Source organism: Schistocerca serialis, chromosome 11, assembly GCF_023864345.2.
Source record: "Schistocerca serialis cubense isolate TAMUIC-IGC-003099 chromosome 11, iqSchSeri2.2, whole genome shotgun sequence".
In the NCBI taxonomy this organism is placed as follows: Eukaryota; Metazoa; Arthropoda; class Insecta; order Orthoptera; family Acrididae; genus Schistocerca; species Schistocerca serialis.
The window spans coordinates 108,108,002-108,121,405 of record NC_064648.1 but is presented as its reverse complement, the minus strand read 5'-3'; the positions used below and the strand labels follow the sequence as shown (position 1 = coordinate 108,121,405).

The 13,404-nt window shown below is 38.0% G+C and overlaps 2 protein-coding genes across 7 annotated transcripts in view; both read left to right on the top strand.

Moving 5' to 3' along the window:
* The window catches only part of LOC126427214 (uncharacterized), a 95,052-nt gene extending 92,698 nt beyond the window's left edge, over window positions 1–2,354 (top strand). For all 6 annotated transcript variants that reach the window (XR_007576592.1, XR_007576591.1, XM_050089448.1 and 3 more), the window contains one exon: window positions 146–2,354. Coding sequence is in view for 4 of the 6 variants with exons in the window: in XM_050089448.1 (XP_049945405.1) it covers window positions 146–182 (37 nt within the window). In the remaining 2 variants the exon portion in view is untranslated. The remainder of the gene's footprint in view (window positions 1–145) is intronic.
* A 3,175-nt stretch (window positions 2,355–5,529) lies between these two features.
* On the top strand, window positions 5,530–11,017 carry LOC126426500 (zinc finger protein 239-like). The gene is given in 2 exon segments (XM_050088407.1): window positions 5,530–5,582; window positions 10,270–11,017. Coding segments are annotated over 2 exon segments (801 nt in total).
* The last annotated feature ends 2,387 nt before the right edge of the window (window positions 11,018–13,404 follow it).

Here is a 13,404-nt window from a genome sequence, read left to right as displayed (position 1 = left end):
TTTCATTGCCTATCACTGAGCATGAAATTTGGCCTCTATTTTGGAACTTACACAGCCAACAAACAAAACAATTGAAGTCTGTTTTGAATGTCTAAATTTTCTGCAGTCTAATTTGTTGTTCACTGAATTATATTTCCACTTACAGGTACAATGGAGGTGCACATATAGCTGAAGCACTGTAAAAGTAGAAATTCAGCATCTTCATATATAACACTGTGAAGTCACTTCAGCATGCACGTGGAACACAGAGCAGCAGAATTAAGAACATTTCATTTAAGTAGTGTGGATAATGTAGATTTGCTGAGTCTAAACCTTCTTCCAATTGTGCTGTTTTTCAATACACCATATTCTGCTTCCTGCAGAATTTTTAGTTTCACTTGCTTATCTGTGCTTTGTGCTTCCTACTGCATGACAACCCTTTAACTTCTTGGAACTCAGTGTTACTACTACTGGCTCTATTTAAAGAATATAAAAGCACATCTCAACATGGAATTGCACTTGTTGATAGAATCTAGTTTTTTGCGCTGTTTGTGTCACATTTGTTTTCCTTGTTGATGGTGATTGCTCAACAATATTATGCACTAAGGTCAGCTAGAGAAACATTAGGAAAAAAGAAAAACATTGACAATTCAGGTTTAATGAAAAATGTAATGATGCTACAGACTCAAACACAGTTTGTAATTCATGCTGAATGAAATTTGTTAACCAGTAAAACATTGTACAATATCATGCACATCGCTGCCAGTACTGATATTCTGCTGGTGTTAACGAAGTGATCATCTTAAGTGAATTCATGTTAAGCATGATGTTTGAAATATATATGATGGTTCATTATTATTCATAAGTAAAAATATTACAAAGCAGTTATGTTAGTAAGACATTCTATAAAACAGCTGGTTTGTGTGTCTGTTCTTTAATAAAAGAGTGTACTTCTTTTATACAAAAGTGCAGGTGAGGTGTCAGCAGCTGTATAATGCTAACTATTCGAATTGAAAATGACATGGAAGTCATACAAATTCAATGTGATGGGTACAGGCTAATGTCCTACCATGTAGAACAAGTAAGAGGAAAGGGTGAGTGGTTATATATCCAAAACCTGGAGTCAAGTTTCAGCCCCTTCAGATTAATGAATGTTGGGGTGAACAACTCTTGGATTACTGTGTCAGCAATGTGGATTGGGAAACAAGCTTGTTGTATTCACAGTTTACAGGCCACCATCATGTTATTAAATTTCCTAAAGCAGCTGTAGTCAGCTTTAGTATGGCCATGAAGACTTAACTGGTGAGTCATTTTTTGTGACTTGTGAGAAGCTAACCAAGGACACCTAGAATCCCCTATGTTGAATATGGGAAATCTAACACAGTACAATTCCCCAAAAGGACTTAGTGCACACATTGCAAATTTGGCTGATTTGGGAGCAAAACTGATATTAATTTATCTGGCCATGACAGTAAAATGAATATTGATCAGTTGTGCTCAGATCATTGGAGGAAACTATTGTCATCACAGAATTAGAGGGAAATTCCAGGACAAATGTTATCAGTCGGTATATAAGGGGCACAGTGTGGATGGACAGTTAAACTTTGTGTTAATAATTTTCCTAGTATTCTTATTCTGTAAACCACCACAATACTGCCTGGAAGTAAGAGGAAGAGATGAATAACTCCTTGGACTTGATTATCTTGTGCAAGGTAGAGAGAGCTCTACCTACTTCAGAAGACATCAAACTGTGATAGTGAAATATTCTGCTATACTGTCTGTAGTGCACAATTACATCTTCCTTTGTGCTCAGTAAAGCTCTTTTTTCCTGTCACAAGATGTTCTCATCCCAAATTGTAGCTATGTCTTTTTGGTGTTAGAACTGTAGTAGCCACTTGACCTGTTGTGTAGGAAAGCTGGACTGATGAGGTTGCAAAATTATTTTTAGGAAAAAATTCAATTCTGCATTTACTGTGTATATCCATGGTAAAAATTAACCGTTTTTCACCTAGTAAATGCTCATAGATGAGTGTGACTGCTGTGTCTAGATCTAAACTTGTTCCTTGCGAAGCACAGTGAAATAAGAGATTAATATCTCTGGTTAGGCCTATATGATAAGCATCATACAACCTCCAGCAATGTTCTGAGGTGAGTCGCACAGTTGTTTTGAAAGCATTGGATTTCTGCGGTATCCTAGCAATGGATTCTCTGGTATCGTAGCAATGGACCGACTACTGTACCTACAACTGAACCAATGTAATGATTCCTTTTGGTATCTTCACATATTGCTAGACTCAAGAACATATGAGAGTAGTGGTATGATACTATGTCTCTCATTTTTGTGAAATACACTATTTTTAGTCGTAATGTTTGAAGCTAGCGGGCAATCCTTGCACCACTTCAAAATTTTATCTAGGTAAAGGCTGATACATTCTTTTAAGTTATTTATAATTGACAGAGCTAGTAATTATATGTGCCTGTACAGTTGTGGATAGTTTTGCCTTTTATCTGTCTTGGCTATGAAACTGAGTCAACAATACTGTTCATTATAGTTTACCTACATTTCTGTATTCTTATTTATAATAACTTCTACAGGTGCATTACCCTTCTTTTCTCCATATTCACCTGACCAGAAATTTTGTTCCCACCATATCAAACTTCAACTTATCCATTTCTCATTTCATGTTCTCTGACTCACCTAATCAATCGAGGGACTTCACATTCCACACTGACATGTAGCGATATTGTTTCTTTCACCTGATGATATCCACGAGTGTAGCCCCCTCCCAGAGATCTTATTGGGAGGCTATATTGCTACTGGAATATTTTACCCAATTGGATGTCATGATCATTAAACTATGCAGCAGAGCAGCATGTGGTTACAATAGGTGTAGTTCCCCTTGCTTTTAGCTGTTCACAGTACTAACATAGCAAGGTCATGTTGGCTAATGGTACCAGACCAAATTGTATAATCATCCAAACCATTCTGCATTTATATTTACATAGATACTCTGCAAGCAAGCATATGGTATGGGGTGGCTGGTACCTTTACTACTAGAAAGACCTGCCATCCATCTTCATTAACCACATGTCAGTGTGTGGACCCTCCCTAGATATCCTTCCATTGCAGTTTTATGTACTTTATGTGTCTGTCTGTTGTGTTAAGGCATGCATGTCACTTCACTTTGCCAAGATAAATGTTTCATATGGTAAGTGGGTGCCACACAACAGAAACATGTGAAATAATTTAGCTATTACCAAAAAGTCATAAAATTAGGAAATCATGACATTGTGCCGTAGAGATGCTGATAGACTTTTTAATTGTACACTTAATATCATATATTCTCACTACATTCTTTAGTAAGTTATTGGTTATCATACGTTATTGTTCAGAAGCTACACAGGAATTAGGATTGGCTGGTAGAAATGAGGCAACACATACTTGAGGAAAATTATGAATAACTAATATGGTAAGCTGCAGTTAAAAGATATAATATTAAACTCAAGTTCATAAGGGTTAACAATATGTGTAACTGCCCATGCAATCATCTTTAAAATGATGCCAAAAGTCCCAAATATCACAAGCTTTGTTGTACTGTGTCATTTAAGGGACAAGAACTCCATGGGAAATAGCAGAAAGCTGCATATGATTCAGGAACATAAGTGTTTCAACAGTTGTACCAACTTGAACCATGACTGTCACTCACTTTTGTTATGGGAAGGTGGTTCCAATGAGACATCTTGGTATATTCAGTGTTGGAACTTTCACTAGCAAAGTCTTCAAGAACACATTTGATGGTGACTTGGGGGTTGTGGCAGCTGATGGGGGTGTTTCTTGATGTTCTACTCTATCCCAACAGAACAAGATAGAAAATACTTGAAACCTAAAGCCACCACCATACTCATTGGAGAAAAAACATAAATGAAATAACAACTGTCAAAATAATGAGACTTGATGCTTCCAGAGCATCAGGTACAAATACCCTATCCCATGAATCACAAGTGGACTCAGCCCCTAGATGCAAATATTGATGGTTTTGTGTTGGAACCACCAAGTTCCACAGTGAAAACCCTAAAATTGTCATCTCCCTAATCAATTGTAGTAATGACACAAAAGCTTCTCATTGATTTAATTACTCCTATACTGCAATGGAGCATTCATAGTTTGATAGCACATTTGAAGTAAATGAAACTTTTTATTTGTAGACGGTCACAGTATTTCATGTGAGTCACTCTGTAAATGTTTCAATACTCCCATGCTGTCAGGGCTCAGTATCTGACTGGTTGCCACTATGGGTAAGGATTGCTGAATGGACAACCTGTGTTTTTGCTGTGTGTGAGGCATAAGTGAGGCTAAGTGAGGACTGAGATCAGACACTAGCTGTATCAATTCTTAGGGGAGTTACTCAATGATAACAATAGATTTTGTTTTGATTTGCCAAGATCCTCTTTGCAAGAAGCATTGCTAATATTATCCTAAAATTTTGCCAGTCATTTCATTTGTAGGAGATATTAATGTCAGTAATATGCAGGTGTAATGTCAGCATCTCTTGGTGGGTTGAGAGATGAGCTATGTCTTCTAAATACAAGTGCTAGAATTTACTTCAGCACAGTTATTTGTTTTCTCACAACTAGTCTCTAATCCTGCTTAATTATAATTGTAACCTACACACATATGCATCTCAAAAGGAGGTCACTGAGGTGGGTACCACATAGAGCAAACAGAGGATTGTTTTACCATCTGCTGATATTCAAAAATGCTTACATCTTGCCAGACTGTCATTATTGCAAGGTAGATTCACCACACTGTTGGTGCACTTGCCCTGTTGTAGAAGTAAGTGTCAACCCACAGTATTCATCATCTGCAAAGCTTGGTGATAGTTCCAATGTTGTTCATCTACAGTGAATATTTAGCACAGAACAGCTGTCTGCATTGTTTCTTTTGTGATCTGGGTCAACAAAAATATGAGTAGCAATGAGGAGGATTTATTATTGTTTTGATAGCACATAAAACTCCTGTATCAGGCAGGAACAAACCTAAACACCAGAGGGGAGAAAAGGAGGTAGCTCAGACAGTGTTGATGTAATGCCACAAGAAACCTAGATATCACTTATTATTTTCAAGTACTGCTACATAACAGCTGAACTAGTAGGAAAATTTCAGCTTTATGTGAGAAAGCAATCGTGCCTCTTCTACTGAACCCAGGGTAAAATGATACATTGCACAATAATTACTGTAAGGTGGCCCTCACCGACAGTAAGCCAAATGACAAGAAAAATTCTATCAGCATGTGCTATACCTGGTCTGTAGAATCCAAGAAACTGAGCACTCACATCCAGTGTACATTTGAAGGATATTGCTCGATCCTGAGAATGTGAATGGCTGGAATACGCTGCCTTTCCCTAATCAGATAATATGTTGGAACAGTGTGCAATTGTGGCTGTGTCCTCCTTGTATGTGTTGATAGGAGTGTTAGGGCAAAGGCAGTGCCTGCCATCTATGTCACCTGTAAGCTTTGAAAGTGGGAGGTGTTTCCAGCCACTTTGATAATGGGCACACCAGGCATCTACTCTTATAATATGGCCTATGTGGAAGCAACTGTGTAAGTAATATACCTACATAGGGCATACCGAAAAGGTGTTTTTTAAAAAAAAAATTCAGCGTACAGTACTGTAGTCAGTGGGATGTAATATTCTACATTAACTTAGTGTCTGGCCGTTTTAGACAGAAGCCCATTTTACACAGAGTTTCTCTTAAAGAAAGTTTTCTGGTGTATGGCATTATTGACACAGTGTATAACTGTTCTACGCAATGTAGTGATTAACTGCAAAGGTTTTTATTAATCACATAGAAAATAGCTTTTACTGTAGTCTGATTAAAACTACTTGATAGCTGATGTGTGTCACTTGCCACTGCAATATTGCTACATCCACTACCAGCTACATTGCTTGGTTATAGGCAACACACAAACACAGCTGATTTTAAGTGACCTATGACTAAAATGTGGCAGATGACAGGTTTTGTAGCATTGAAACAAACTCGTGTCCTAACCTTACCACAACTATGTGATCTGCAGTATATCTGAGAAAATAGCAATCAACAATCTGCAGCACAATTGAGATCATGATCATTTTGTTCAGAGCTTTTAAGGCTAACCTGTATGACCGAACTGATGACTGAATTATTTCTTAGTATGTTTCTTTGCACAGACATCTTCTGCAGCAAAGTTACAGTTTTTGATAAAAGCAAACTGTAACTTCTGACTGTCATTGGTTACTTGAAACCATACATCCATCAAAAAGCAAAACAGTCAAAAGCAGCAATCAGGATAGAATAATAGCACAGGAGTATGTGCATGCTCCTACCCACCCACAGCCATATCCACACTCAAATGACCTCATTGGGAAGCTCAAAGATGTCCATTTTCATTGTGATGGAATGGGGTAGCTGCAGGTGAAATGATTGGACCCAGATGTCACACGGATGGACCATGCACCTACTGCAATTATTTGCTCTCAGAAGACTATGGTAGGATTCGCTGTACATGATTCGTGCTGGTGTCACCATTGATATGTTTGTTTGATTCAGTCAAGGATGTTTTGGAACTCCAAGGGGCCAGATATTGAGTAGTTGTAAAGATAATTTTGAATGGGAGTCTGTAACTGCATTGGCATCCTCCCTGCCAGACAGTATGTCATTAGAAAGGGCTACACGTAAGCTGTGCGTCTAACAATACATATGTAATGTTGGAATAATTTGTGTATGTCATTCACATTTGTTTATCAGTCTGGAAATTTATGTATGTGTTCCTTCATTTATTGACCTGACATTATTTCTTATATATGTGCAGGTGTTGTCCTCATGGTTGATGGCCATACCACCTAGTCAATAAGAAATGTGATGTTGGTGGGAGTTGGTGATTAATCTGGAGTCAAATAAAATGCCATGCTTTATTGCTTTCAGAAATAGATTGATCATTGGTGGTTTTACGAATTTCTACCCAAAGCCTAAACTGTCCTCCAAAACAAAAAAAAATCCACATGGAAATAGTGATTGGTTTTTATTTTAAAATCATAGATTACTCTTATTTTTTGTTTCCCTTTATCTTTTGGTGCAAATTTTTATGTCAAAAGCTATTATTTCTAATAAATATAATAATTTGGTGTAAAAGATTGTAGAACAGTATTTTAAAAATACTGCAAGACTTTTAATAATAGATTCTACTAGAGAATAAGGGAACCTAGTCAGCACTGAATGAGACTGGGCGTTATTCAATTTCCTGTGGTCATTTGCTTTATAAAAATATTTCATATTAGGAAAATTCTATCATTCTGGTAGAATGTCATGACAATTTTAAATCACTTACATTTACTAAGTTATCTGTGATGGCCATACATTTTTATGTTTTGGTTTATAGGCCCTGATTTTGTGGATGGTGAAATATTGTTCTGTATTGTGTAAATCAACATTTCACTCTTTCCTCCCTCCTCAGTTTTATTCAAAGTGCTGGTGACAGCTGTGACATTTCATATCAAGAAACATCACATCAAGGAGTAGTCAATGACAAGCTGGAGATATATGCAGAGAAGTCAACAGATTTCAGTGTGTCTCACAACTATACCAAAATGCAGACTTCTCAAGAAGACGGCTTATGTGGCACAAGATTAAGTTGTAGCATCAGGGAAAAGGAATTCCATAAGTTTAACTGTAGTTTCTGCCTACAGAGCTTCCCTTCAAAACACAGACTCATAATGCATGTCTTCATCCACATTGACGGTGTGCAGGCACCTTCATATGTGTGTAAGTCATGTGGTGAGGTATTTCCCACTGATGACTGCTTTAAAGAACATTTGAGAATGAGGGAGGGTGACCAAGCGTTATCTGCTACCAACAGCGAGAAACTTGAATGCAGTGATGATCATGAAAACAATATCTCCTTTGAGTGTGTACAAGACGGAATCGTGGAACAGACTGAGGAGCCCCCTTCATACAAGGTACCCAGGAAAACTTTTAAAAAATCGTTTAATAACATATGTAATACACATACTGTGAAAGAAACTGGTTGCATCAATGACTACAAGTGTAATAAGAAATGCCAAGAAAGGAAGGAAAATATATTTGCTTAACAAGAGTGATAGGGCACAAATCGCAGAATATCTGAGTGACCACCATCAAACGTTCATTTCTGAGGAAGAGGATGTGGAACAAAAATGGAAAAAATTCAGAAACATCGTCCAGTACGCCTTAGAAAAGTTCGTACCGACTAAGGTCCAAAGCGAGGGGAAAGATCCACCGTGGTATAACAATCATGTACGAAAGATACTACGGAAACAAAGAAAGCTTCATCATAGGTTTAAGAGTAGTCGAATCATAGCTGATAAGGAAAAGCTGAACGAAGCGAAAAAGAGCGTAAAAAGAGCAATGAGAGAAGCATTCAACGAATTCGAACATAAAACATTGGCAAACAATCTAAACAAGAACCCTAAAAAGTTTTGGTCATATGTAAAATCGGTAAGCGGATCTAAATCCCCTATTCAGTCACTCGTTGACCACGATGGCACCGAAACCGAGGACGACCGAAGAAAGGCAGAAATACTGAATTCAGTGTTCCGAAACTGTTTCACTGCGGAAAATCGTAACACGGTCCCTGACTTCAGCCGTCGCACGGACGCCAAAATGGAAAATATTGAAATAAACGATATCGGAATTGAAAAAAACTGCTATCACTTAGTAGCGGAAAAGCATCCGGACCAGACGAGATACCCTTAAGATTCTACAGTGATTATGCTAAAGAACTTGCCCCCTTTCTATCAGCAATTTATCGTAGATCGCTGGAAGAACGTAAAGTACCTAGCGACTGGAAGAAAGCGCAGGTCGTTCCCATTTTCAAGAAGGGTCATAAATCAGATGCGAATAATTATAGGCCTATTTCGCTTACGTCAATCTGTTGTAGAATAATGGAACATGTTTTGTGTTCTCGTATTATGACGTTCTTAGATAATACAAATCTCCTTCATCATAACCAACATGGATTCCGCAAACAGAGATCATGTGAAACTCAGCTCGCCCTATTTGCCCAAGAAATTCACAGTGCCGTAGACACTGGCGAGCAGATTGATGCCGTATTCCTGGACTTCAGGAAGGCATTTGATACGGTTCCGCACGTACGTTTAGTGAAAAAAATACGAGCTTACGGAATATCGGACCAGGTTTGTGATTGGATTCAGGATTTCCTAGAAGAAAGAACACAACATGTCATTCTTAACGGTTCAAAATCTGCAGATGTAGAGGTAATTTCGGGAGTACCGCAGGGAAGCGTGATAGGACCTTTATTGTTTACAATATACATAAATGACTTAGTTGACAACATTGGTAGCTCCGTGAGGCTATTTGCAGATGACACGGTTGTCTACAAGAAAGTAGCTACATCAGAAGACTCGTACGTACTTCAGGAGGACCTGCAGAGGATTAATGCATGGTGCGACAGCTGGCAGCTTTCCCTAAACGTAGATAAATGTAATATAATGCGCATACATAGGGGCAGAAATCCATTCCTGTACGATTATGCCATAGGGGGTAAATCTTTGGAAGCGGTAACGATCGTAAAATACTTAGGAGTTACTATCCGGAGCGATCTGAAGTGGAATGATCACATAAAACAAATAGTGGGAAAAGCAGGCGCCAGGTTGAGATTCATAGGAAGAATTCTAAGAAAATGTGACTCATCGACGAAAGAAGTAGCTTACAAAACGCTTGTTCGTCCGATTCTTGAGTATTGCTCATCAGTATGGGACCCTTACCAGGTTGGATTAATAGAAGAGATAGACATGATGCAGCGAAAAGCAGCGCGATTCGTCATGGGGACATTTAGTCAGCGCGAGAGCGTTACGGAGATGCTGAACAAGCTCCAGTGGCGGACACTTCAAGAAAGGCGTTACGCAATACAGAGAGGTTTATTATCGAAATTACGAGAGAGCACATTCCGGGAAGAGATGGCCAACATATTACTACCGCCCACATATATCTCGCGTAATGATCACAACGAAAAGATCCGAGAAATTAGAGCAAATACGGAGACTTACAAGCAGTCGTTCTTCCCACGCACAATTCGTGAATGGAACAGGGAAGGGGGGATCAGATAGTGGTACAATAAGTACCCTCCGCCACACACCATAAGGTGGCTCTCGGAGTATAGATGTAGATGTAGATGTAGAAGAGAAACTCGAAAGATGTAATGACTGTGGAATTTTATCTACAAGTGACCATGTTCATGTCCACACTGTGCTAAGTGCAACGAGACATCACAAATGTGATGTTTGTGGTAAAACGTTTCCTTTGTTATGCAATCTTCAGAGACACTGATTAATACACACTGGAGAGAGACCCCACGGATGCGATGTTTGTGGAAAATCGTTTACTGAAAGGGGCAATCTCAAGCAACATGAATTAATACACACTGGACAGAGACCACACAAATGCGATATCTGTGGAAAATCATTTACTCAGTCGGCCCATCTGAAAACCCACAGTTTAATACACACAGGAAAGAGACCACACACATGCGATGTCTGTGGAAAACCATTTACTCAGTCGGGCCATCTCAAGACCCACATTTTAATACACACAGGAAAGAGACCACACAAATGCGATGTGTGTGCAAAATCGTTTACTGAAAGGGGCAATCTGAAGAAACATGAATTAATACACAGTGGACAGAGACCACACAAATGCGATGTCTGTGGAAAATCATTTACTCAGCTGGGCAATCTCAAGACCCATATTTTAATACACACAGGAAAGAGACCACACAAATGCGGTGTGTGTGGAAAATCATTTACTGAAAGGGGCAGTCTGAAGAAATATGAATTAATACACACAGGAGAGAAACAATTTACCACAAGTATCACATTTGTGGGGTCTAATGTATTGAGTAATCTCAAGGCCCACAAGTTATTACACAGTGGAAAGAGACCCTACACATGTAGTATTTGTGGAAAATCTTTTACTCATTGGGGCAGTCACAGGAAACAAAATTAATACACACTACATAGAGACCACTCAAAGTATAGTTGAGGTCTGTAGACCTACACATGTTCATAGAAGACCACTCATGTTTTATGAAAATTGTTCGCATGTGCTACAGAGAGGTCACAAAAAATACGACAAATCCATTTCCGCAGCTTCACATTTGAAGAAGTTAGATACTAAATACAACATATGAAGCGCACAATTGTGATTTTTTGTTGCAAATGCTCCATGCTTTAATGATCGGGCTACCCGAAATTTGTGCATTGAGATATATCTTTTACTCGTTTGAGTAGTAGTACTGTGCATTTATCAGGACCCCATATTCTTCAAGAGAATGTACCAGTATGCTGCTAATTATTTGAAAGAAACTGCAATTTAAATCTTCATGAAGCTCTATCCACTACCAAGGCGACAGCAGAAATCTGTTTATTACACATTCATAATGTAGGAAATTTATCTCAAGAATGGACAAAGATACAAAAATCTCTTGATTATGCAAACATATTATTGAGGTTTACCTCCTTAATAGTAATGCTATTTGTGTGATCAATAATCTACATCCATTGGGAAATAACTGATGGTGGCAAGTATGCTGAGATAAGAGAAAAATTATAATCATCTACCTAGTAGCGTTTTGATTCACCTACAGACCGCAATACAACAGTGCATCTCTATGGTTTGGACTCATTAGTTCTTCGTTAGTTTTTCAGTTGTAAATTGGACTATAAGTCTACACACATCTCACACCTTTCCCATTAACTGTAGGCTATTGGTTTGTTGCTGTCTAGTTGGTGTGCAATAGCATCCCAGATTCATTTCATCATTATTTAATGAGGTGAGCTGGGTGGGAAAGACAACAGTGTGAACCATCATGCTGCTCGAACCATTGCAGTGTGATTCTTACCTTGTATTTTGGACAGTTATCCTGCTGCAAGATGTTGTCACTCTCTGTAAATACATCAAGCATTAAGTGATAAGGTTGCAATAATGTTCATGTTCACCACATCTGTCATGGTGCTTTCAGTTATCACCAGCTGTTTTCTTGCCATCTCGTATGAATATACCCCATAGCATGACACTGACTCCATCTTCCTGCACCTGTTGTGTGGTGCATGTATGAAATAACTATTCATTTGCATAATGACATATCTGAACACAACCATTGACCTGGTCTGAAAGAAATGTCATTCATCCCAACATGTGACACTTCCTTATAGGTATGCAGTCCAATCTCGATTGTCCTATTTGTATTGCTATTGTAACTTACAACATTGTTAGATCAACATGGGAATACAAAGCTGTTATATAACTTGGGGCCTCATGTTAACAGTGTCTGCTTAATAGCTTGAAACTCTCGAGCATGCTCAAGCATTTTCTCCTGTCTCCACAGATTGCCATCTATCCCACTTCACAGAGCAGCTAGGTTCTGATTTGCTTGTTCTAGATAATGCATGGGCATCCTGCAACCTTTGTCAACTTGTGGTTTCACCATATTTCAACAATGTTCCATAGAGGCTCATGACAGAAGCATCTGCACAGCCAACCACATTCGTGCTTCTGAGATGCACTTACCCAGACGCCAGGCAAAACCATCTGCTCTTTGGCAAAGTTATTTATGCCATTTTTTCACATACTGTCACTAGAATGATAACCACTCACATCTGGTTGTATAGTTTCATTACTACATGACATAACCACAGTGCCACTGCGTAGCAAATACTCCTCCTATGGAAGTGGGTATAATGATTTGGATCAACAGTGTATCTTCACAAAGAAGGGTCTTTTGGTAAATTGTGTAGTAATTCAGTTTTTCTGCTTTGTTAAATTTTATGTCAATACACTATTGCCAGTTCAAGTGCCGCATTTCTTGTGAAAAATATTTGTATTACAAAGCTCTGTACATAATTCTGAGTTAATGAAGTTTAATTTTATGCATCAAATCTTTTAATTATTTGTCTGTTTTTAAATATCATGTAACTACTGTACAAACATCAGATTATAATTCCAATTGTTTGTAGAAACACAAGGACAGTTGAAAGAGCTCAGTGTGATTTCTAGGTTATGAATTTAATCCGAATGCTTAATTTTCATTGTAATAAGTTAATTTATCAAATGTAGTTTCTTTCTAATTGCTTTGTTTTGATTTGATTTTTTAGTTGTCTTTATATGCTTTAAACATGATTTCATGGTGTGTATTTACCATAATTTCTCTGAGTAAATTTGAGGTTTTCAGAAATCTTTACTAATGCTTTGCTTCATACTTCATAATGTTGGTTTTTGGTCAGTTTTTTTTTCGATTTACTACCAATTTCTTATTGGTGTAAGGTAGTTTGTTTATTAAGTTTTGTCATACTTTTAATAACTTGAGACAGTTATTTTTAAGTGATAGGCATTTA